The sequence below is a fragment of the Hemitrygon akajei genome, chromosome 22 (assembly GCF_048418815.1).
Source record: "Hemitrygon akajei chromosome 22, sHemAka1.3, whole genome shotgun sequence".
Lineage (NCBI taxonomy): Eukaryota > Metazoa > Chordata > Chondrichthyes > Myliobatiformes > Dasyatidae > Hemitrygon > Hemitrygon akajei.
The window spans coordinates 35,843,478-35,856,453 of NC_133145.1; the positions used below are offsets into that span (position 1 = coordinate 35,843,478).

A 12,976-nucleotide genomic window follows, 5' to 3' on the forward strand; every position below is an offset into this window, starting at 1 on the left:
TGCTATCACATGACTGAGCAGCCAAATTCAAGGGGAACCTGATCATTAAATTTGCTGATGATACCACAGTGGTGGGGCTCATCAGCAAAAATGATGAAACAATGTACAGAGAGGAGGTTAAACACTTAGAGAGCTGGTGCAGTGACAACAACTTGATGCTTAATGTCACCAAAACCAAGGAGATGATCGTCGATTTCAGACGGTCTCAGCCTGAGCACACACCCCTCAGCATCAGCAGCTTCACAGTGGAGAGAGTGGAAAACATCAGGTTCCTTGGGGTGCAGATCTCGGACAATCTCACCTGGTCCAGGAACAGCACTGGGATTGTGAAACGAGCCCAGCACTTTCTGAGGAAGCTTAAACAAGCATCACTCCCCACTAACATCTTAACTACATTCTACAGAGGCGTGGTTGAGAGTGTGCTGCCCTTTTGCATCACAACCTGGTACTCCAGCTGCAGTGCTGCTGACTAAAAAGCATTGCAGAGGGTGTTTAGGGGAGCACAGAAGGTTATTGGGGTCTCCCTACCTTCTGTCCAAGACCTCTTTCAGAGTTGATGCCTCCAGAAGACATGGTACATCATTAAAGACCCCTCACACCCTCTCCATGAACTGTTTGTTCTTCTGCCATCAGGTAAGCATTACAGGAGCATCAAAACTAAAACTACAAGGCTACTAAACAGCTTCCTCCCACAGGCAGTCAGACTGCTAAATAGCTGCTCTACCTGACTCTGCTTTGGACACTTTTAACTTGTTTTTAACTGAAATGTGGCTGTTGTGTTTTACTATTTATTGTTATGTTTATTATTTAGTGTTGCGTTTGTTATGTTATGATTGTACTGCTCCTGGGAAACGCTGTCTCATTCTGCCCTGCAGAGCTGATGTACGGTTAGAATGACAATAAAGTTTCTGAATCTTGAATCTTGAAATGGGAAAAGTGTCTCCACATCTACCCTACCTAGGTCTTTTAGAACCTAGGATGTTTCAATGGGACTTCCCCCCACCCCATCCTTCTGAACCCCAACCTTTGAATACTGGCCTAGGGACATCAGGTGTTCCTCATGTTTTGCTTTGCCTGAGATCATCCTTGTGAACCTCCTCTGGATCTTTTACTAGGCCAGCACATCCTTCCTTGGATCTTTTAGCATCCTTCGGTCTCGAGGGACGGTGGGTAGCACATGAGAAAAGTCAGCTCGTGGTGGTGCACTTCCTAGAGCGGCTGTGGAGACCCACATTGATGCTGCAATCTCTTTCCCGCTGGCTGCATGTGACAGAAGACGGCTATCTGGTTGGAGCGACCCAAAATAGCTCCAGGGCCCAAAATAGCTCCAGGGCCCAAAATAGGAACAGTTTGGAAGACTGAGACTAGAACACTTGATGTTCATTTCTATCTCTTCAAAAATATCTTCATAACTTGCCTTGTGTTGCATTGATTGCATTTCTGAGTTTAAAAAAAAATTATTTTTGCCCCATCTGTTTGGAAAAATGACCAGGTAAACTTCCATGCATGGAAAATTATTCAGCTGTGGAGAGAAGAAATTTTGTTTCAAACCAACAGCCTGGCTCTGAAATAGGGGTTATAGAAATGATATATTTATAGAGTAATATAGCAAAGAAGTAGGCCATTCAGCTTGACTCATTTATGCTAACCAAGATATTTTCCTGAGCTAGTCCCATTTCTCTCCTTTGAACCAAATCCCTCTAAACCAGGGCTTCCCAACCTTTTTTATGCCATGTACCAATACCATTAAGCAAAGGGGGTCCACAGACCTCAGGTTGGGAATGCTGGCTCTAAGCTTTTCCTAGCATTTACCTGTCTAAATGTAATATAAAATCTGATAGAAAGATGCTCTGAATGAAAATTAAAGTTTTGACTATGTTTTAAGGTTTGTGTAGAAGTCGATGGAAATTACATTGCTCAAAGATTTTGATTCTTCATCTCCTCAACAACATAAAGGTAGTTGTTTATGGACTGTTGAATAAATGTGGCTCAAACAATGGCAACCTCCTCTTGATTCCTTCTAAACCATCGGTCATGTAAGCAACTAAAAAGGTGAGGAAGTATTCTACATACAGAAATGTTTTAATGAGTTGGTGAATACTGAAATACTGCAGGAGAACTTCAGACAAAAAAAATCAGAGAATAATGTAAAAGGACAACTGATACATATATGTAATGTGAATGTGTGTGTAATCTATACTATACAGAATCTGCAAAGAAAACAAATTACATCTTTAGCTCAAATGTACTGTACTTTTTCACCTTTGGAAACTAGTGTAAACAATATTTTTGCTGCAAAGCTAAAATTGAGCATGAGTAGTTCCTAGTCTGGGTTACTTTGCTTTCCTCACGGCTTGCCAAATGTCTTTGCCTGTTCTGATTCTAAGGGTTGCATTTATACTTATTGATGAGGCATGCTGTTATTGTTTTGGATATTTTTACAGATTATTTGAATGTAACAGGTTAGAACAATTGATATTCCCCATGAGGGGAAGATTTCCGTTGAAGCTGATTCACAATGTATATGCTGAAAGAAACGGGCGAAGTTCAATCTTATTATAGTGATTCGAACTGAATACTACAAATGACTTGTATCAACAACGTATATTGAAACTATTATTAAGCTATCTTTAAAGGGATCAATCTATGATGTACGCTCCTCAGCCTTTTGTGTTGGTATATAGATGCAACAGGAAAAAGGCCTCAAATTCATTTCAATGAGGCAACAATTTTCCTGTGCATTACTTACAAAATTTAACATATAAATGATCTTGCTCTTTCCTTCTAAAGCAGTGATTGTTAGATTATACTCTTCTCAGAAGAACTCTGAAGAAATGGATGTGCACTTATTTATCAGGGTTATGATCTGAGATCAAAAAGCTGTGAGTGATGTGGGTACAGATTTATCTCTGGAGACGGTAACCTCCACAAATATTGTTCATTAGCTATAGTAAGTTATACTATCAATTTGGTGCTTTCAGTTAGAAATTACAGTTTTGATACAAATCCAGTGTCTTTTTCCCAGCTGCTACTTTTTTTCAATGCAGCTCATGGAAGGCCTGAAAGCTTTTTTAAAGCATTTCTACTGAACGTCTGCCTTCTTTTGCAACTATGCTGTGCTGCCCCCAAGCTGCGGCCTTCCACATCAGTGATGCGCTCCAATTCACAGCGGAGCCGTCTGCATTTTTGATGGGCGTCTCGCCCAACCAATCAGCTGCCCGACTGGTTCTTTGCCTGCGTCAGGGAGGAGGGCGGGCCTTATTCATTCATCCTGCATGCCTTTGCCTTTGGTTGGCTCAGCGTACTTCACGGCAGCCAGCCTCCTTTAAGTCCCAAAAGTTGTTTCAGTGAGTACTGAGGACAAAACATCATCACAGCTTCCCCCCCCCCCCCAGAAAACTTGGTGGAATTGTATTGTTTTTGGGGGGGATAATTTGTGTCTGGAGTCTAAATCAGGGACGGACAGTATTTTAGGAAGATGTCTGACATGTCAGTAAATGACCAGTTGGAGGGGATTATATCAGATTTTGAAGGTTTGTGACTCTATTCTAACTGATAACTCGCGTTAATATGTGATTTATGCTGTGGAAGTTTGGAAAATAAAAATATTTTGTGTTCATTTTAACTCTTCTAAAGGTTGCTGTTGATAGTGATGATATATGTGCAGATTTTGTTTCGTTCTTAATTCACCAGAAGAATAATATTTAGATCTGAATTTAAACAGACTAAATCAAATTTATGTATTCGTGTTGTGTGTGTGTGTGTAAGTTTAAGTATATTGGTTAAAAGCAGTTCAATTTAAACCGAGAGCTCGAATCTGTTTAGAAACTGCAGCCTTAGATTTCTGTGCAATGCATCAGAGGGACGGACTCGTATGTTATTTAATCCTTCACAGCAGCATTCCTGGTTGTCATTCCTTAGTATTCTGCTCTTGCTCTGACTTTGCCCTGCACCCCCTCCCCACCCCCTGCAGGATACTACACTACAACAACTGATAATTGTTGCTTCCTTTCTGTCTAATATTGTAAGGAAACTTCTTGTAAAGAGCAGGAAATGGGAATGTTATCTGTTTCTGTGTGCGCTATATTTCTCTCAGGACATAATAGGGAATCCCTCCAGTGCATTTAGGGAACGGTTCAAAGTTTGCTTAAGCAAGGGACTTTTAACCAAACATGGGCTTTGTTGAAATTCGCAAATCATTGTTATCACGCAATACAGAGTAAATGGTTCAGGCGGTTGACAATAGCTGAAAACATAGATTGGGGAGGAGATGGGCGAAACTACTACTTGCTTGATTGCAATATTAGAGCTATTGTGGACAAATTATAAAGGTAGTTCTAAAAAAATAAGGACTGAAAGGTCAATGATGACGTACTGTATGTACTGGCAGACTTGCTAATCTGTAAAAAGCAGGAAATTGAATGGCCAGGCATACAAATTGTCACTGAGTGGATCCGGCTGTTTTTTTTTCACCTAATTGAATATATAATAATTTACTTCATTTATTGATGACCCTAGCAACAAGGAAACATAATTTAATTGCTCTTTGTGTTCTAGTGTACCAAATGAGTCAATATTGAAACTATTGGCACTTGCCACTTAATAACATAACCGTGAGTCTGCTAGGTAAAAATTTAAATATTACAACTGGAAGTATCTTGTTTCCAGTGCATATAGAATTATCTTCTATAAAGTGCATTTTAAGTACCTCTTAATTGCAACATCATCAATAATCCTGAAATTGTAGACTGGTTACACCTACAGTGAAGATTTCTACAAGCCCAAGGAACTGTTGTTAAGTTGGTCATAAATACAATTTGCTGCTAGAATGCAGCTGTTAATTATTTTTTTTTAATTCCTCACTATGTCCGTTTGGAATGGAGGTTGTTTCTGACAAATGAAAGCTGGCTCATTTTAAAATGACATCTGAAATCATATTCAGATTTCTACAGACTGCAGTTTAAGGCTGGACAAATTCTCTGAGAATGTTGGCTGAAATTAAACTTGCAGTGATCTCAGCTTAGGCAAAGACTACTTGGAAAATTAGAAATGGTGTAATTATATTGACCTTCCAGTTCTCAGGGTTCCCACAAGTATGACAGAGTAATGAATTAGCATTTCAAGTGTCATATTAACACAGAAAGCACAGGGGCTCCTTTGGGTGTGACACAGTCAGCTGAGCGAAATAAAACTTATTGGGTCTTATGAAAGTTAAGGGAGGTATTCTGGGCAAATATTAGGAGTATGTCTACAGCCCCTTTCCCAGAATTATTTCTGATTAAATTAGAAAGAGAAGGCACCCTTTGGTTCTTTAATTGCAGGAACTCTGATACTGCAGTATTAATTCTCTATTAGACCAATTATCAACCTCAACAACACATTTAAGTCTTGGAGTTGATGTGAGTCTGTTAATGTTCTGATTCCAAAAAGAGTTCCATTAATTCAGTCAATCAGGTATGAAATAATGGACATTTCCCAAGGCCGCCCAAAGGACCTGAGGAGACTTTGGAGTATGCAGGCCTCTCCTTCACATGTTCTACCAGCCTCTTGTCGCCAGTGCAGTCTTCTATGTGGTGGTGTGCTGGGGCAATGGCATCGACATGGGTGATGTGAACAGGCTCATTGAATTGATTAGAAAGGCCGGATCTGTTAATAGGAACAAACTGGACGCACTTGTGGTAGAACAAAGGACCCTACGGAAAATCCTGGAAACTCTGAACAATGTTTCTCATCCTCTGCATGCCACCTTGGCTGAACGGAGGAGCACTTCTAGTAATAGTCTAAGACAACTGCACTGCTCCAACGAGCACTATATGAGGTCATTCTTACCCTCTGCTATTAGGATCTATAATGAGTCAATCTATAGCTGGGGAAGTGATGACCCTCTCTTCTGCTTGAGGTAAGTTATTTTTTAATTTTTTCTTACTTCTCCTAGTATTTGTATATCTGTGCACTTGTAATGCTATTGTGACACTGTGATTTCCTTTGGGATTGATAAAGTATCTATCTATTGTATTGTACCCAGAGAGTCAGACTAAATTTTAAAGGTGTGTTTTTGTTAGTGATCAAGATGATTGTGCATATTATATGAGTATGGACTTTGATTAGAGCTGGGGCAGTTTTTCATTCGAAGTAATTGTTTGTATAGTCAGTCATGAATGAGGTTGTTGCATGCTGACATAACATATAAAATTGGGAACAGGATGCACAGCAGATCATTCAAGGGCTGCCTGTGAGTAAAGCACAGTCTACTATAGAGAAGATGGGGCAGATGTTATGACAGACATCATTCTCTTTTCTTTTTTATTGTCCTTCAGTTGAGTGAAGAAAGTTCCCTTCCCATTCTGGCTGTTGAGCTATAATACCAGCATAGATGCTTATTGGAAACATTCCGGCTTTGCCCTGTAGTTAAGACACATCACTCTGTGTTACTTGCCAGGGCCTCTGAAGCTCTTAAACTTGGTGACAGTGAATGCTTTTAAGGTCGGTTGGTTGAATGTGAGCGGCACCATAGTGTAGTGGTTAGCACAACGCTTTACAGTGTCGGTGACCTGGGTGCAATTCCACCCACTGTCTGTGAAGAGTTTATACCTTCTCCCCATGGGTTTCCTCCCAGAATCAATTGGTCATTGTAATTTGAATACATGAATTCAACCAGGGGTTGCTGGGTGGAGTGGCTTGAAGGGTTGTAAATGCCAATTCAGTGTTATATCTCAATAGATAAATAAATAAACAGCATCTTGGAAATGCTATAATTTGATGGAGTTTGCACTTGACTTGACTTCCATGCCACTGCACGTGAAGAAAGGTTGTGTGTATCAGGTGGGGCATCTGCTTTAGATGCTTCTAGACTACAAAATAAGGCCAGTCAGATAAATAGCAATCACCTGAATTTGAATAGCACAGGTACTTTAATAAAACATCCTGAATAACAAGTGAGTTATCAAACTGCAATTGATAGAGGTGAAAATGTAGGAGTCACACTTACAGGGCCATACAGCATAGAAATGTGCCCTTCTGCCCACCACATCTGTGCTGACCAGTCTCTTTCTCCACATTTATTTCATTTGCTTGCAGTAAGTCTGTATTCTTCCCTTAGTCCAGATCCTTCCAATCAAATTGCCAGCGAGCTTGTGAATGTCAGGGAATGTGACCACAGTATTCAATGTTGATAACTATAGAGCTAATCACCTTGCTCTGGATGTGATCTGATAAGGCTGCTGCAATTTCTCATCCCTTGAACTCTAATTCCCTGGATAACAAGTATGGTATTTCCCCTGGCCTTTTTGTTTCCTGTACCTGTCAAAGCAATCTAATTGAATCAGCCAATCAGACCCACATCTTCCTTTTCTTAGTGTCATAATGGCAACAGAAATAAGCCTTTTGGCTCAATTTGTCCATGTTGACCAAGATGTTTATTTGAGCTCGTCCCATTGGTCAGCATTTGACCCATATCCAACTTGCTGTTTCCTATCCTTGTAACCATCCTAATGTCTTTAAACATTTAATTGCATCAAACATTATAATTGTACCTGCCTCTATAGCTTGCTCTGGCATATTGTGCCTAGAACCCGCCATGCTCTGTGTGAAATTCTTATCCGTCAGGTTCCTTTTTAAAATCTTGCCACTCTTGACTTACACATATACTCCCTAATTTTAGATCCACTTCAAAGTTCAAGGTAACTTTATTATCAGTGTGTACAACTCTGAGATTCATCTTGCAAGCATACACAGCAAATCCAAGAAACACAACGGACTGCACCCCGCAGGACGGACAAACAGCTAATGTGCAAAAGACGCCAGGCTGTGAAATACAAGATGATAAAAATAAACACTGAATATTGAGAACATGAGATGATTAAGATTAGGCCCTTCATTGGACAGGGTTGACCATGAATGTTGTGTCCTAGCTGTCTATACAAGCCGGTAGGCAAGCCAGGGCAGTACGATACGGAGGGCAAGCTGTTGCCCCTGCAGCAGGCTCCCGCTCTCCACACAGCTGATGAATCCAAAGGAATGGCAGAGGCAGATATAATTTGGTACCCGTGGTATCGCACAAGTTGCCAGTCAGATTTAACTCAATGTACGACTGCCTTAGAGACTCCAGCTCCGGATTTTTCCTCAGAGCGTACTGCCAAAGCCTTCCCCCATGAATGGGTATAGCCACAAGTTCACAAAGGTGTGTGAGATCAGAGTATTCCTTCTCCCAGACAAGTCCCATCTGGCCGAAGCGACTGGTTTTAAGGCACCAGTAACCCACCTTTGCCCTCCTGTCGGTAGAAACTGTTCTGCCAGGCTTAGTAGCTAAGCTGCACATGAAGGCCGGACACTGGACTTGGTTGTCAGAGGCAATTTGAGATGCTGGCCACTGGGAACATTTAATAGGTAATGGGAGCTTATCCCCCATCTCCTCCAGCTATGACAACCTTAAGGAACTTCATGAGATGAAGAATCCTTGATAGTGAGTCCAAAGGAGGAGTAATAACTGTTCCTGAACCTGGTTGTATGGGTTCTGAGGTTCCTATACCACCTTCTGAGAAGAGAGCATGGCCTGGATGGTAGAGGTCCTTGGTGGATGCTGCTTTCCTGCGACAGCCCTCCGTTTAGATGTACTTAACGGTGGGGAGAGCTTTGCCCATGATGGTCTGGTAGTATCCATTTTTGTAGGATATTCCATCCATAACAGGTAATGATGCAACCGGTCAATATACTCTCTACTACACCTTTAAAGAAGTTTGTCAAAGGTTTACTTCATGCCAAATCTTTTGCATAATCTTATCCTAGGAAAATGACTTTGACCATGCACCTGATCTGTGCCCCTCAAGATCTAGGGAAAAATAGTTCCACCCTATCCAGTTCTGCTAACGTACTTGTAAATCTCCTCTGCACCCAAATGACAGCACTCTAATATCTGGGTAACTGGAATTGCACACAATACCAGTTACCCAGATATAGAGTTAGTATGGTCTCACTAACTTTTTGTACGGTTGTAACATGGCACCCTAATTCCTTGCCCTGACTGATGAAGGTAAGCATCCCAAATTCCTCCTTCACAATGCTTCCAACTTGTGTTGCCACTTTCGGGGGACTGTGTACCTGTATCCCTTGGTCTTTCTGTTCTACAACACTCTCCAGAGCCCAGCCATTACACTATCACCTGACTTTTGTTTATCACCATGCAGAATGTGTTCTAAATATCTTTCACATCTGCTGGTTAGAATGGAGCATATTACAAGCAGACATCACATTCACATGTTGCTAATTACTGTGTCTACACTTTAGTAGGGTGTGGCTTAGCTTGCCTGATAGTGGACTGGGCTTAAACAGGTCTTGGCAATGCTTTACACAGATGTCTACTCCTAGGCTCTACCAGACACTACTCCCAGACACTAAATTCTAATGTATGTCAATTTATTTTGCAAATACAACATAAAATAGTGCTTCACAGGAACAGGCCCCTCAGCCCACGAAGTTGTGCTGAACCAATTAAATCAGTAATCAAAAATACAAATACTTTTTCCTAAACTATGCTGGCAATGGAAGGGAATGTGGCAAGGCTGAGGTGTGTGGGTCTCTACAGCTATTCAGATCCCCCCCCCCCACCAACCCCATCCTGCCTCACAATGCTACTTCAAAACAGTTGCTATGTCTACAAAAGGAGGTTTACTTACTTTTAGCTGCAGGTAGGGATCTGCGAGAACCATTCTGCAGTTTTGTATGGAAATCTTGGTAAAGCTGGTCCTGTTTTCCAATGCTACTCATTTAACTGTCTGCAACTTTGCCTTGCAAACCATGTGTATATAAATAAGGTGATCCCAAACTTGAGGGCATGCAGGCAATTACTTCCTACAAGGCGAAGCCTAACATCATTAATGGCTGTGATGCTTCACTCCCAGATGAGCTGTGTCTTTTGTGCATCTTTGAAAGGGAGAATCAAAACACCACCTCTACGAATCCCTGCAGCATCTGGTGAAATCATCAGAGGCCGACGTCTGAACATCTTTCAAGAGGGTGAATTCTAGCAAGGCATCAGGACTGATGGTGTGTCTGGTTGGGCATAGAAAGCTTGTGTCATCCGGCTGCCAGGAGTGTTCAAGGACAGTGTTAATTTTTGTCGCCCAGGAAGAGCAGGGTGAGCTGACTCAGTGACTAACACCCAGTGGTATTCACATCTCCTGAGTTGAGGTGCTTTGAGAGGCTGGTCATGGCCAGAATTAACTCCTAATTAAGCAAGGACCTGGACCTGTTGCAATTTGCCAATTGCCACAATAGGTCTTCAGCAGATGCAATCTCACTGGCTCTCCACTTGGCCATGGATCAACTTTTCAATAGTAATAGCTGTGTAATAACTGCTGTTTATTGATGACAGCTCAGCATTCAACACAATCTAATCAACAAGCACAAAAACCTGGATATCTGTACCTTCCTCTGCATAAAGATCCTTGACTACTTCCTCATTGGGAGAATACAGTCTCTGTGGATCAGAAATAACATCTCCTTGCTGACCCTCAACACTGGCGCACCTCAGCGATGTGTACTTTACCCATTGCTTTACTCTCTCTACACCCATGACTGTGCAGCCTGGCACAATTCAAACACCATCTATAAATTTGCTGATGGCTCAACTATTGTTGGCCAAATTTCAGGTAGTGATAGGAGGCGTACAGGAGTAAGATAGATTTTGAGTGTTGTCGCAGCAACATTATTACACTCAACGTTAGTAAGACCAGGAGATTGATTGCGAACTTCAGGAAGGGGAAGTCAAGGGAACACCCACCTTTCTTCATTGAGAGATCAGCATTGGAAAGGGTAAAAAGTTTCAAGATCCAAGATCCTGGGTGTCAACATCTCTGAAGGTCAATTCTGGATCCCACATATTAATACAATTGCAATGAAGGCATGGAGGTGACTATACTTCATTAGGAGTTTGAGGAGACTTGGTATATCACAAGGACTCTTGCAAATTTTTACAGGTGTATCTTGGAGAGACTTCTAACTGGTATGGAGGGGCCATTACACAGGATCAAAAGTTGTAAACTCAGCCAGCTCCAATGCAGGCTGTAGCCTCCCCAGAATTGAGGACACCTCAAAAAGGTGATACCTCGAGAAGGCATCATCCATCACCAAGGACATACTCTCTTTGCTACCATTGAGGAGGAGATACAGAAGCCTGAAGACACATGATCAATGTTTCAGGAACAGCTTCTTCTCTGCCATTTTCTCAATGGACAATGAAATAATGAATAGTACTTCACTTTTTTTTGCTTTCTTTTTGAGAGTATTGTGAATATACACAGTATTGCTTATTGTATTGTGATGTTGTGCTGTCTCAAAACAGCAAAATTCACGACCTGTACCAGTGATTTTTAACCTGATTCTCATTCCGTGCTCAAAGGAGTCTGAGGTAACAATTCCCCAGCTGTGGAGGCAGAATCCAGGGACAAAGCCAGCTTTCCCATTGCTTTCAATGGAGTAGAAGGGCCACTCAAGGTTAGGTAAATTAATTAGGTCTTTTAACAGTTAGCTTAGTTAAATGGATTATTTGCTTTTCACTGCTTTAGGTTCTTTTTTAAACTAACAGTTTAAATGGATCTTAATTTTAATAGGACACAAAAATAGAGCACAGCAAAAGTCCCTTTGGCCATCAGTGATGCCAAATGAAACGAATCCCTTTTCCCTGTACATGGTCCACATTTGCCCATTCTACTCATGTTCTAAATGGTTTAAGACTCGTAATCATAAGTTTAAAATTGATTAATTGTCCCTTGGTGTACTAAACATGCTGTTATGATGTATATGTCCATTTGGATATCCTGAAAGCATTGTGAAACTGTGTGTAAATTTCCTTGTCCACTTATCCTCATTTACCAAATTTATATGTAGTTAGAAACATAGAAAACTTACATCACAACACAGGCCCTTCGGCCCACAAAGCTGTGTTGAATATGTCCTTACCTTAGAAATTACCTAGGTTTACCCATAGCCCTCTATTTTTCTAAGCTCCATGTACCTATCCAGGAGTCTCTTAAAAGAACCTATCGTATCCACCTCCACCACCATCACCAGCAGCCCATTCCATGCACTTACCACTCTCTGAGTAAAAAAAAACTTACCCCTGACATCTTCTCTGTGCCTGTTTCCAAGCACCTTAAAACTGTGCCCTCTCATGCTAGCCATTTTAGCCCTGGGAAAAAACCTGTGACTGTCCACATGATCAATGCCTCTCTGTCAGGTCACTTCTCATCCTCCATCGCTCCAAGGAGAAAAGGCCAAGTTCACTCAACCTGTTCTCATAAGGCGTGCCCCCCAGTTCCTGATGATGACTGTGTGCAAAGTTCAAAGTTGACTGCTGGAAAAACTGTCAATGTCTAAAGAACTCTTCTCGAGAGAGCCTTAGAAAAGCCTACCTTGGAAGTGAAGGAAAAGGTGGGAGAGGGAGCATGCAGCAGTCTCCAATATGGCTGAGCACATATTGTGCAGTAGTCTGGTGTAGTTAACTCCCTGTACCATGAATTGCCCAAAACCACTTTGAGGTGTAGTTTAACCAAGAAGTCAATGACTCCAGCCTGTTGTGAAGAATTGGTTTGTACCAAACAACTGTGAGCACTGGAGGGAGCATCACTTGTTAGACTCCATGTTTCATGGTACCAGAGGCTGATTCTGACAGTGCTGTGTCCGCGATATCGATATAAGGATATTAGCTGCCATCTCATTTCCGTTCCCAGAGTGTTGTCCCCTTAGTTTTTTTACGCGAGTAAATAGGGAAAGTAAGTCATCCCTTAAAGCTCAATTTTCTGTCAGCAAAGGTTCATTTTATTGTCAAAGTGTGCATGTACAATACAACACTGATAGTCATCTTCTCCAGAGAGCAATGAAATACAGAAAAACCATGGGAATTGTTGAAAGAAGCCATCACCCCCCCTACACACACACACACACAAAAGAAAAACAAAACTTGCAAATGTCAAACCCCTCC

At 41.5% G+C, this 12,976-nt stretch overlaps 1 protein-coding gene across 6 annotated transcripts in view; it reads left to right on the plus strand.

The window, feature by feature from the left end:
• Nucleotides 1-12,976, plus strand: part of LOC140714630 (septin-9-like) — a 307,344-nt gene that overhangs the window by 160,318 nt on the left and 134,050 nt on the right. Inside the window, exon 1 of one of the 6 annotated variants that reach the window (XM_073025985.1) lies at nt 3,317-3,533. The exons of the other annotated variants lie outside the window; for them this stretch is intronic. Within the exon in view, the coding sequence (XP_072882086.1) occupies nt 3,479-3,533 (55 nt within the window). The 5' untranslated portion in view covers nt 3,317-3,478. Of the gene's footprint in view, nt 1-3,316; nt 3,534-12,976 lie in introns of those variants that run through there. 6 annotated transcript variants of the gene reach the window in all.